The sequence below is a fragment of the Quercus robur genome, chromosome 10 (genome assembly GCF_932294415.1).
Source record: "Quercus robur chromosome 10, dhQueRobu3.1, whole genome shotgun sequence".
NCBI lineage: Eukaryota > Viridiplantae > Streptophyta > Magnoliopsida > Fagales > Fagaceae > Quercus > Quercus robur.
This window is the reverse complement of record NC_065543.1, coordinates 183193-196468: the sequence shown is the minus strand read 5'-3', so window position 1 is coordinate 196468 and position 13276 is coordinate 183193. Positions and strand designations below refer to the sequence as shown.

The following is a 13276-nucleotide window of genomic DNA, read 5'->3' as shown; positions in this document are numbered from 1 at the left end:
CCATACAATAATTGTTTGCAACATATACAATAACACAAGATGTTTTATAACAATACAAAAAGTGTAGCATAATATAATTAGGACCAACGGAAGATGTCCTCAAATGTCTTCAAGTAATGCTAAAAGTAAATGCCCTAAAAGCCACCAATAAGAAATTTGCACAAATATAAAAACAACTACATTAAAATCATAAAGTAAAAACATTAACTATGTTATAAGAAATATTTCTAACAATGCATTAAGAGTATCCACACCAATGAATTAAAATCACAACTCCTAATGTATAAGTTATAGAAAGCAAATATAGATTTTCAAGTGTAATGTAATACAAATAGTTTCAAATAATGCATTAAAAAAAGTAGTCACATCGTGTAGTGCAGGTCAATTGCTAAAATAAAATACTAACCAATAAGTGTTTTAACTTGAAGACGAACCACCCTCATAGGTAAGAGTGTCATCATAACCCTTACTCCTCAAAAAGTTAAGAATATTCCTTTAGACCTCTTCTTGCTTAGCTTGCACCTCTTGCTCCCTAGCTCTTGCCTCTTTGAGCTCAATTATCTCACTTTCTAGACGATGGATATATTCCACTAAGGAACTAGATGAGCGGTGGTTACTAGATCATGAATCTTACAATATACATTTACTTAATCTAAGTATTAATCTAATCATTTGACAATAAAATATAGTAAATATTGGATAATAATAATATAAGCATAAATAATTTACCAGCCATTCCTTGTTGGTCCATTTCCCATCAATGAGTCTAGTCTACTGCTCAAGTGTGGCATTCTTTGGTGGGTGATTTCTTGCATAGTCAGCACCATGAGATTTTATGAGCTTTTTATAAGCCTGATGCAACTTCTTGGAGCTGCTACTCAATAATATTCCATATTTTGTATTTAATGTTTTCGTTACCAAGTTGGAATCTCCTTGTAACTCAAATTGATCCTGTGAAATGAAGTGTATATGTATTATAAAAATATTATTATATGAATTTAATATACTTAGTGACAACAAAGACGAGTTAGATGTTACAATGTAAATTTACTGCAACATTTTGAAGCACCACATCTTTAGTAGCAGCATCAACACTTTTCCAATTTTTCACGTTGTAACTGGACAGATTACTTCGTACGTGTACGCCAATTTGATTGACAAGCTTGCATGCATTTTTTCTAATAGGAGCAGCATACTCTGCAGCTATACGTACTGGTAGCTTACCACTTTTCTCAACAAGTGCCCGTACTGTTATACCATGTGTTGTTCCATAGGTATTTTTGCTAGTAGATCCTATTTAGACATTATCAATGTTAAAAAAATTATACATTTCATGTACATTATAGCTATATTAAGTGAAGTATAATCTCAACACTTTTCCAATTTTTCATGTTGTAACTGGACAGATTACTTCGCACTTGTATGCCAATTTGATTGACAAGCTTGCATGCATTCTTCCCAACAGGAACAACATACTCTATAGCTATACGTACTAGCAGTTGACCACTTTTTTCAACAAGTGCACGTACTACGATACCACGTGTTGTTCCACGGGTATTTCTGCTAGTAGATTCTATTTAGACATTATCAATGTTAAAAAATTATACATTCCATGTACATTATAGCTAAATTAAGTGAAGTATAATCTCAATAGTAAAGACAGGGTGCAGTTGTAATTAAGTATGTTCTATGTAATTACCAGCCGTGCTAGGTAATGTTTTGGTAGCCTGCGCCTTTGCATTAGAAGAACTTTGCGCGGGAGGATTTATTTCAGGAGCTGTTCTTGTAGATTGGACCACCGGGATAGATGCCTCACCTCACAAGCGTGTATGTCATTCTAGTGCCATCTGTAACTAACAAGCAGACATATAATGGAACAACAAAGTCATTACAAATAATTGAACAACAAAATTATTATCTAATATAGTAATTCTAATAACAATAACATCTATTGTAGTAAACAATACGTCACATTTATAGTACCTTATGGATTAAAGAACTAGATGACTCATCATCATTGTCATCGTCACCAATAGGTGGTACATAATCACCATCATCTACCACAACACTAACTCTATTTCTTTTCCCTTTTGCACAATTGGACTGAGCGGAATCCTTTAGAGAAGTTGAGATGTGCTTTAATCTCAAAGTATCAATTCTCTCTTGGTTTTGCCTCATTCTATCCAATCTTACCATCTCATACTTTGGTATATTATGAGTTTATTTGGCCTTTTTGGGCATTTTTTGAAACTATGTATTGACATGAAAGAAAAGTACAATTGTTACTAACTTTATACATCATAGTCCACACCATTATTCATATCAAACAATTCACAAGTGCAAAATTTGAACACAATTGCTACTAACTCAACACAACAAATGATCACATCAATATCCATATCAAGTTCAAGATACGTACAAAACTTTAAAAAATTGCTACTAACTTTACTTATCATAGTCCACACCATTATTCATATCAAGCAATTCACAAGTGCAAAATTTGAACACAATTGTTACTAACTCAACACAACAAATGACCACATCAATGTTCATATCAAGTTCAAGATACGTAAAAAACCTTTAAGAAATTGCTACTAACTTTACATATTATAGTCCACACCATTATCCATATCAAGCAATTCAAAAGTGCAAAATTTGAACACAATTGCTACTAACTCAACACAACAAATGATCACATCAATATTTATATCAAGTTCAAGATAAGCACAAAACTTTAAAACAATTACTACTTATACAAGCATAAAACATTTAAGACAATTGTTATGAACTTTACATATCATAATCCATATCAAGATCAACATCAGGTATGTCATGCTTTTCACTTTAATTAGCGTCTCTTGAAGTTCTACCTTCAGGAACAACCTCAGTTTCAACATCACTCATACAATACTCAATATTGTCTCCAACATTGATAGGGACAATATCAACAATCACTTCTTGTTGGAATACATCACTATCTTCTGTATTACCATTGGATTCTCCATCCCTAACTTCCTAGACATTCAAACACTCCCCTATGTTGGATGCATTGCACAATTTTCCAAGGTTCACCCAATTGGTATATTGAAGGTAGAAAACTTGTTTTGCTTGATTAGGAAGTATAAAAAGGTCATTTTGATACCATTGACTTGTAACATCAATGCTTGTGCAGTGTGTATTGGTTCTTATCGTTCTCCTTCGACCATTGGTACTAGTACTGTACCATTCACACTAGAATAAAACAATTTTATGTCGAAACACATACTTTGATTCCCAAATTTTGCACACATGGCCATAGAAGTCGTGCATTTCTCCCTCACGGTCCCTTTTAGTACATACACCACTGTTTTGGGTTACACGGTGATTGTCTAGGTCCCTTGTATGTAACTTTACACCATTGACCATACAAACTGTGTACTTCTTCACATACAGGCTTAGGACCATTTGCTAATGACCATAACTATTTAGTAGCTTTTGATGACTTGTTAACTTTCAATCTATTCATCTATAATGACATACAACAAGTGACATTAATTAGTAATAAGCAATGATGAATCTATTTAAATGTTTTATTTTTATTAGTGAGTGATTAAATTTCAAATGTCTTACATGTTCTCTGAACCACTTAGTAAACTTTTGTCGTTGTATTTGAGTTATGGCTTCTCCAGTAAAATTATACAATGTGCTTTTATGTTCACTGTTAAAAATAAGGTGATTTATATTCAGCTAAGCATTGTAGATAATATTCAAAACTTGATCAAACAATATATGCATATGAAATCACATATTTTAAATAAGGCTCTAGCTTAGGACTATTGTACAACAAGTACCAATGAGCAGTATCGAGCAATGCATGAGACAAGTTGCCATCATTCCACCTGCCACCTATAGGTTGGACAATTTGTGAAAAAACTATCAATCCTTTGCTAGATTCACTGAAATCTTCATTTCTTTTCCTTCGATTATGCATAGTTTCGATCCCATCAATATAGAAAGACCTATTGTTAATACATTCTTTAAGAATGTAAGTCTCTGCAATCGAACCTTCTGGTTGAGCTCTATTGGAAACGTGTCTTTTCAATTTTCCAAGGTACCTACGAGGAAAAAAACATTTGGAGTATGTGATTTTATACCACATGAGAAAGATACAATTGATGGATGCATCAAAGGATCTAATTACCTTTCAATTGAGTACATTCACCGATGTTGTATCAACGACGTCCTTATGGCAGCAATGGAGCTCCTCAACGGTGGCGATGGAGCTCAACGGAGAACGGTGGAGAGAGTAAACGGCGCAAAGAGAAAGGGAGAGAGTAAATGGTGCAAACGAAAAAAATGATAGGGTTTGATAAAAAAATATGAACCGGGTTTATTTATAGTACCAGCTTTAGTGATGAAAATTTTCGTCGCTATTGCCTAATTTTCCGTTGCAAAAGATCCCACGTTTTTGTTACACTTTTAGCAATGTCATAAATTTCGTCACTATAATATACTTTTAGCGTCAAATTTTGATTTCGTCGCCAAAACTTTGTAGTGAAAAATCTGTTTTGTATCATTATTTTTAGTGACAATTGTTTTCGTTGCTAATGCTCCCTTTAGCGACGAAATGATTTTCGTCGCTAATACTATTCATATCAACACCTATTGTGACGAAATGCTTTGTCACTAAAAATTTCAACTTTTAGTGAAGAAAAATTTCGTCACTATAGATTAATTAAGTTCGCGCCAAATAGCAACGAAATCTATATTTCGTCACTAAATTTGTATTTGTAGTGACGAAAATAATTTCCTCACTAATTTCCGTTACTAAAAATGCATTTTGTTGTAGTGGCAGTGCATTGATACTACAAACCAAGGCTCGACTAACAACCAGTTAATGAAATCAAATTTCCAGAGATTAAAAAGGAAACGTAAATGAAAAGAAGGCTGCTGCTTTTATACATAATGGAGTTATCGTTGCAAAATGGTCCATGAGGTTGGAAGGTTCTTTCCTTCCTATTTGCTTGTTCTTACAATTGTTTTCCCATGCCAAGGATATTGATTGATATTAAGAAATATATACATACAGGAAAAAGATTTAATTGCTCGTCTTATCAATTTCTTCGGATTAAATTTGATAATATCGTGTTGGATGATAAAATAATGAAAAAGATAGGAATGGAAATGAAGACTTATGGAAAAAGCTTGCATACAAAATTATTGTATTCGACTATAATCTTAATCAATCAACCTAACATATATAGATTGGCCCACGCCATGCAAAGTTGGTTGGAGGATGGTTGACTTGCATTTTACTTCTTTTTTATTAGTATTTATTTTCATCACATGCAACTCTCTCAAATCTCAATTCACTTTTCTCCTATATTCACACTGTTTGGATTGGTCCTTATCACTGCACAACCATGGGAGAATCATGCTCATGCATGGGGAACTATTCCAATCCCAAGTTTAGTGGCGGCGACCAACCCACCATCCTATGGCTGAGAGATGGAACTGAGATTCAAATTTAGGGGCGAAGTTCTTTGTTCAAAGATTAAAAAAAAAAAAAGAAGGAATATCAATACTAGAGGTTGACAAAGTTACTTTATTAGCATTAATTTATTAATTATTATTTGTATTTTTTCTTTTGAAAAAAAAATTAATAATAGGATTTTATAATCAATAGTTTTGTAAGTCAGTTGACACGTCTTAATATTTTCAAGGTTTAACTAATGTGTGGATGGAGCTATCAATATATGGCATAGGAGTTGTCTCTATAGCTATGAGGGTGGAGTCATTTGAGAGGGAGAAATTGAGTAAAGATTATTGGGTTTTTGTAATTTTTTTGCTAAGATTTGTAATTGATTTGTTGTTATTGTTTTTACTTAGATCGGATTTATGATTTGTTCAAAGATTTTTCTTATTATCCGGATATGTGCATTTTTTATTATTATAGATTTTTCTTGTTACTCTATTTGTTGGATTTCTTGGGTCAATTTGTAAATTTTTTGGGGAGGGGGGAGGCCAAGTATATAAATTTAAGAGCCAGAATTAAAATTCTTTTTGTTAATATACATGCTAGTATATTTTTTTTTCCAAAGGTTGGGGGGGGGGGGGGGGGATGGCCCCCTCAGCCCTTGAGTAGTTTTGTCCTTGCGTTGGCTTTGACTGCATCTACTTCCGGCTCTCGATAAGCACTAATTTATTGATTAACTGTAAAGCAGAATTCATAAAACAAGCGTGCGTTTGGATTAGACGTTTTGCTCAATACGTGCATTTTGCGTTTAGCTAGTGGGTCCCATGGGTACTGTTCACGAACTACCAAGAACTGAAAAATGCGCATATCCATGCATTTTTGGGTCTCACGGCACTATTCACACATTTAAAATTTATTTTGGTACAGTGTTTTCAGCAATAAGTTTTCAGTTTTCAGCAAATAAACAGTATCCAAACAGACCCCAAAACCAACATGGCAAACATAAAATAAAAGTCGGAAAAGAAAGGAAGAAAAACTATCAAAGCGGCCAGAAACTGAGAAACTTGGTACATGAGTATGAGACACACTGTGGGATCATCCTGGTGGGGATGGAAAGGGCAATCGTTATCCAGTACTTGTAGCTAATGTCCATTTCCGACTGTGGTCAGAAATTCTCTTTATGGAAATCAAATTTGGTGGAGCTGTTGTCACTGTGAGAGAAATCGGTTGCTAGTTGGCTTAACTCTTTCGTGAGCGCTGCTGGCCCACAGTAAAAGACCCCTGCACGTACACGGTACACCAATTATCATTAGCACATGATCATGATCGAAAGCATCAACCTCAGGACCACTCTCCAAATAAAGTATCTTTCATGTTTTCGTATGGATCGGAAACACGACAGAAAACACTTTAATAAATGTGAAACACGGAGGGCATGTATTAAAATCATATTATCCATCTTTTTCACCCTTTAATAATTTAGGGAAATGACAGAAAGTAAGTGCTTGTGAAAACTTCAGCACAAAAAGAAAAAGTAATGGAATATGCATAATGCATGTAACAACACCATACCGTATATATATAGTAAAGCAAAGCAGCCCTGCACTGCATCTGCATGAAAGGAAAATAGTGTGGCATTGGTTACTCACCTACTCTGGAATGTTTATGATTAGAGGCAATGCGTTCGTATACATTGCGCCATTTGGGCCTGGCAAAGTGAGACTTGACACGTGTACCAGAGACGATATCGACCCCATTCTTGGCATGATTGAGGGACTGCAACATGGCAATGAGAGCAGACCGGGCATCACCCTCTTCATAGACGCTGGTGCAATAAGTATGAAGCTCAATCATTCCCCTGTTGTCCAGTTCCGCCATCTCGTTCATCACCTCTTTGAACCAGTCAAACGATCCCTGCTCCTTTGTCACCCAGTAAAAGTATGCCCTCGCAGTCTTAAAATCATCCACTCTACTTGCTCCTACTGCTTTCTCCTCCTCCTCGTCCAGGGCCCTGGTGTTGTTCACTATGTCCTTCATAATACTGATCATTGGGGTTGCCCCAATTCCTAGCCCTACTAGCAACACCACCTCATATTGCTTGTAGTCTTGTGCTGGAGCTCCATATGGACCATCAATCAACACTCTTGGACCTCTGTTCATCACACACCACTCTTTTGGTCATTCCCATTAAAGAAATCATTACCTTTATTTATTTATTTTAATTTGCTGGGTGTTACATTATTATTAAAATCAGGAATTTTTTTTTTGCAAGCAAGCAAGGAAGAGAGAAGCTATTGCCATGTTAGATGAAAATAATTTGCACACTTTATTTAGTTTTTGGCCCTTCCACATGATAAGTTATCTCATACATATGATATATGTATCAACATCATCAATCAAGAATGACGTCTTTTTGTTTTATGCTTTAATCTATGACGTGGAAAAATTGCTGTAACAGACATCACCTAAAGCTTTTTTTTCTGGCATACCTTATACATAGTGGCTATCTGGTGTACCAATTATTGGGTTTCATCAACAATTTTCGTTTTATGGCTTTAACTATAAGCCTAGCAACAATTTTTGAGGGCAGTAGGGTCACCAAACTTTTGTGGTAAAATGAAAATTAATCGTATATTTCAAAAGCTTAAGCTATTATAAAGTGTTGAATCTAATCTTTTAATCATTATTCTGACATATTAAAACTTGACGTAATAATTTGATTTCATTATATGCCAAACACCTCACACTTTCTTTAGCCCAGGGCAGACCTAAAGGCTAAAGCCTGTTATGTGTAATTCATGATATGTATAGTATGATACTAACCCTCTTGATCCCTTCTTACATAATTTGTTGTATACATGTAACTGTCTTGGGATACAATCTATTATGTTTCATCATCTGATTCTCTCGCCTGACATAAATTTTTTGACCTCTTACCTAAAAAGATATAATTTAATTAAAATTTTTGAAAGAGCAATTATTTTCTTCTTACTTTGGAATTGGATTGCTATCACCTTGCAAGAAGTCAGCTTTGAGGAGTCCACTTTCACCACTTGGTTTACACACCTAGAAAACCAATTTCACAGAGATTAGCTACAGGGGTGGCTCCTACTTTGGAATAGTTCCCTCCCCACATAATTCAGCGTGGGTTCCTTCTACAAATCGTATTTCTTATTACCATCTTACCAAAAGGAATGTGCAATGTTAGACAAACAATTAAGCGAAAGAGAAAGTTTCATAAAGAGAATATATTTTCGCTAAATGATCAGCATTTGCTAATGATACCTCTCATTGAATGATGTGGTAGGGGTATTGTGGAAATTTCTCAAATGAAGATGATAATTTCGCATATAAACATAGAGCATTTAATGAGATTCTTATCATCTATGATTCTATCACAATAATAAAGTTTCCTAAGTGCGTTTTTGGCCTAAGGGTTCAAACTTCAAAGTAGTGACCTTTGCTTCGTAAGGCATGATTTTCCAATAAAACCAAAGATGGGCAATTTTCCTAATGAAAACGCACCTCTGAGAACTTGTCCATGAGGTGATGTGTCCAATCACCAAGAGCTCGAATATGAACACTAAGATAATTATCTCCAGGTGCTGAGGTGAGGGAAAATGGGTGCCTGTGGACATAAAAGTTCCCAAAAGTAAGCAATGCAAGCAATTAGACAAGGAAAGAAGAGGGAAAGAACATGCCCTAAGTTAAAAAGGTGATCAGTGCTATCTTATTTTTGGATATGGTAATAAAGATGTCTTATAGACATGCAAGTTAAAATTTTCTTGGCACTTTTTGGCATATTTGGTAACAATGGTTCAAGGGAGGCATACCATTCAAATGGAGATACAGCACCACAATTGACAAACATGTATTGCCCACTTTTGTACGTGAAGTCATGGGGCTTTGACATGTGAAGTGACAACACATTTCCGGGATAAACAGCCACCTTCAGTGTGAAAGAGAATGAGATATTCTTCTATATGTACATACCAACAAAAACTTTAAATAAATACGCACGTCCCATATGACAAAAATTAATGATAACTTGAGTTGTTTACCTTTAGTATTGAAACAGGCTCAACACTGGATCTGAATGCCCTGATCAATCTTTCACATATATAAAGAGCAAGAGGAACAGCCAAATACATCCAGGTCTGCCAATTATAGTGGAGCAGGAAAATGTAATATAAGGAGTTATAATTACCAAAAAAGCAAACGAATGTGAATAAAAAAGGTCGAAAGTGTGAGGTGATAGATGCTTAACCGTCTTCTTGTACCATTCCTTGATCAGGTAGAGCTGAAGTCCATGTAGAATTAGGAGGGCGTAAACAATGATGAAGAGGTGGTGGGTATACCAAAAAGCATTGAAGCCAGTTAGATTCTTGAGAAATTTGGGAAGGTTGGGCTTACCTCTCCTTAACCAAGGGCAAGCTAGTGTGAAGGATATTGCCATCAACACTACCATTATAATTCCAGTCACTCCTTCCACTGACTTAACAAAATTCCAGTACTTTAAAGGTTGCTTCCCAAAGAAAGTTTCCATCGGCTTATACCTGTCACTGCTTGCAAGAATAAGGCGAGGGAAATCACAAGCCATATGAAAAATTGAATGAATTCCAACTCCAATTGCAATTCCCCCTGCTATCATCTGAAAAAAGATGCTGTCAATTTTCTTTTCAATTTTTGGTGCCTAGTGAGGATAAAAAAAAAAAAGTAGGAAATTACCTGGTGGAAATTGAGGTTGTCATCAAAAGGGATTACGACACCTAGTGTGGTCTTATTCCTAAGCCAGGTTATTGTGTTTCTGCAGACTGGTAGCAAGATAAGAGCCATGTTCAATTTAAGTGTCTCGGCTGCACCTTTAGCCATGCATACACAATGGCCCATAACCTCGTATGCAGCTTTATTTCGATACTGCAAATACTTGTATGCAAATAGGCCTGACATAACCCCAATCCACAATACAATTACCCACACTCTTTGCCAGTTATCCTGTAAGAAATACTCTGTTCTTTGACACCATCTCCTTAAGAGGTTGTTCTCCTGTGTGGCTTTGAGCTTTTGGCTCAACCTCCGGCTCAGATTCTGGCTATCTCTACGTCCTATGGACCGACTTGGTGTTTGCAGCAGAAGCATTTCCAGGTTGTCCATCTGTCAGTCCAGTAACAGTCATCGCCAGATGACCAAATTCCTCTAAAATAATAATTCTACAATAGAAAATAAATTGTTTCCTACTTTAATCATGAGATCGTGTGTGCGGATTTTGTACCATGATGTATTTTTTATGTTCTGGATCTAACTCTTCCATGATCAAGGCTGCATATTCATCTGCTTGTTTCTGAATATTTGTAAGTTTGTTGGCAGAAGCACTTAGGCAGATAATCTGCAAATATAATATATTGATTTGATTTAGAAAATTTTTATCCGGACAAAGCTTAAAAAAGGATCATCTCTTCGAAGGGATCAATTTCATGATTCAGATTAAATATTTATAAATTTTAAAAGATATATTCACTGTAATACCTCTCTGACTTCTTCTTCAGTGATTCTGCCATCCGCATCTTTGTCAACCCTGCATTTAATGGTAAGCTAGCTCATGGTTTATTGGTAGATGAAGACAAAGTAATAATTCTTTTGCAGATATTCAGGTACAAATGTTATTCTAAAAAGAAAAGAATAAGTACATGTCAAAGAAAGTTCGAAGCCTGGAGTCGAAGCTCTGATCAGAAATCTGGTCCCAGAACTCTTTCAGCTGGGACTTATTGATGGAATCACCCTTAATACCATGCTTCCGAGCAAGCGCATCAAACAGCATGCCAGCAAACTCCTTTGACTTCTCATCCATTCCTGCCATTACATATAACGATATCTTTGAACAACTTATAAGCTCCAAGTGCCTTAGACTTAATTTCTTTAGTTAAAAGAAACATGAATTAAAGATTAGAGAAGAGTTTGTGAGGTTGTGGCGAGCACCTATGCAATTGCCAAATAGCGAACGAGGAAGGGAGGCATTGGTGGAAGCAGTGAGCTTGTCAAATTGCTTCTCAACGGCAGACCATCCAATACCGCCATCTTTCTGGCTGATAAACTTGAGGCCCTTTAAAGCATGAGCTGCTGTGGACTTCTTCCTATCAAAATGAGTTGGAGGAGTGGATTGTTTTGAGAATGAAGTGAATCGCTTCAGTTCCTGAGAGACCTTCTTGATACGTGCAGAAGCGCTTTTTACTATTGAGGAACCAAATGAGGTACTCTTCTCGAGATCTCTAGCAGGTAAAGTACTCAACTGGGGATCTTTTTCAACATCAGCAACGACAGCAACAGTTTGAACGCTTTGAACAACAACAGAATTATCACAAACGTGATCCATAGTGATCTCAACGTACGGTTCTTCTACAACGTGGGATTTACTGCTGTTGCTGCTTTTAATATTTTCGGTAGCACCGAAGTTGGGTTTGTTTAGAGGACTGCTGTAAGCAAACCTTTCGCTCTCAGGAATTTCTGTTCCCATATTCTGCATATTGATAATACAGCTGACACATACGAATTCTACATGGAAGCCAACCAAGCAGATATACAAGTCTACAACTAAATTATTTTTTGCAGATTTGGATGAAAGACGATGAGAATTGTTGGTTTGATGAATCTCAATCAAGCTTCGAACTATTTAAAAAAAAAACTCAAACTTGCGTGTCTCAGTGTTTTTAACTAATGTTCCCTCCTAGAGTAAGATCCTGTGTGTGTTAAACAAACTTTTTATAGCACAACCCCTTTGCCCCCACGAAGATAATGGATGCCAGGCATTGATTATGTCACTTCTACAACTGATTAATAGATCATAATCATATTAGAATTATTTGGCATATGCTTCACTAACTTTACAAAAGTATGAGTTGATTATTGCTCTTTTTTTTTTTTTTCCTAATATTTATTTATTTATTATTTTAATACATAAGAAAGATCTCGTTTCTTTGACAGGAAAATATCTACTTACACTCTTTGGACTAAACTTGCTACGCTCATCATTGTTAATCATGATTAGCAGCAAAAATATTTGATCTAAATGGTCAATGATGATGCAAAAAATTGTCTTTTATGCTCTATCTAATGGACAATAATAAGGGTTTCTTTTGACAATCAAACTGCAAAGAAAGTTGGAGAATGGATAAAGGGAGAGAATGCTGGTGTGGTGTTAGCCAAAAGCTCTTCGATAATCAAGTTAAAAAGGTGAAAATATTCATTTAATAGGATCAATCAAAGAGAATAATATGGCTAGTATGTAGAGATTAGAGTGCATACTCTTTTATCTTTGTTCCTTTTGGGTTTTATAACCTCATCTATTGGGTTAAGATAGCTTGACCCTGATTAATTAATTTAATTATCCAAATTGATTAATTAGGTCAAATTACATGCAAATCGTGGAGATACCAACAAATTACCAAATAAACTAAATGTAGCGAAAATTAAATTGACACGGTAATTTGTTGACAAATGGGGAAAACCTTCCGCAAGGCAAAAACCCCACCAGGTGAATTTAAAGTCACCACTCTCAAGAATTCACTGATCAATAATCAAGCGGTTACAAAGATGAGGAATCTTACCACTACCCTAGCCTATCCCAAAATACAATGTATAGTTGAACCTTCGCTCAAATACCCAATTGGACGTGATCTTGTAGTAGCCTTCTTTCCTTTGACGCACAAATCTCCAACCTGTGACAAACTCCTTTACATGGATTTGGGTTAGGGATGGCAATTTTTGCCCGACCCGTGGGCACCCGGCCTAGCCCGACCCTAATGGGTCGGGTTTTACTCGCTCCGA

The 13276-nt window shown here is 35.7% G+C and overlaps 1 protein-coding gene across 2 annotated transcripts; it reads right to left on the bottom strand.

Annotated features, from left to right (window-relative positions):
• Positions 1–6308: 6308 nt before the first annotated feature.
• On the bottom strand, positions 6309–12234 carry LOC126701983 (respiratory burst oxidase homolog protein C-like). Of its 2 annotated transcripts, XM_050400513.1 has the most exons (12): positions 11432–12223; positions 11143–11305; positions 10982–11030; positions 10728–10841; positions 10184–10609; positions 9723–10106; positions 9517–9612; positions 9289–9404; positions 8981–9083; positions 8448–8521; positions 7105–7607; positions 6309–6736 (listed from the first exon to the last, which is right to left on the bottom strand). In XM_050400513.1, the coding sequence occupies exons 1-12, from the start codon at positions 11973–11975 to the stop codon at positions 6621–6623; spliced, it is 2688 nt and encodes an 895-aa protein (XP_050256470.1). In that variant the 5' UTR covers positions 11976–12223; the 3' UTR covers positions 6309–6620. The 2 variants fall into 2 exon arrangements, with proteins under 2 accessions (XP_050256470.1, XP_050256471.1); XM_050400514.1 differs by lacking the exons at positions 6309–6736; positions 8448–8521 and having other exon boundaries at positions 7446–7607; positions 11432–12234.
• Positions 12235–13276: the final 1042 nt, after the last annotated feature.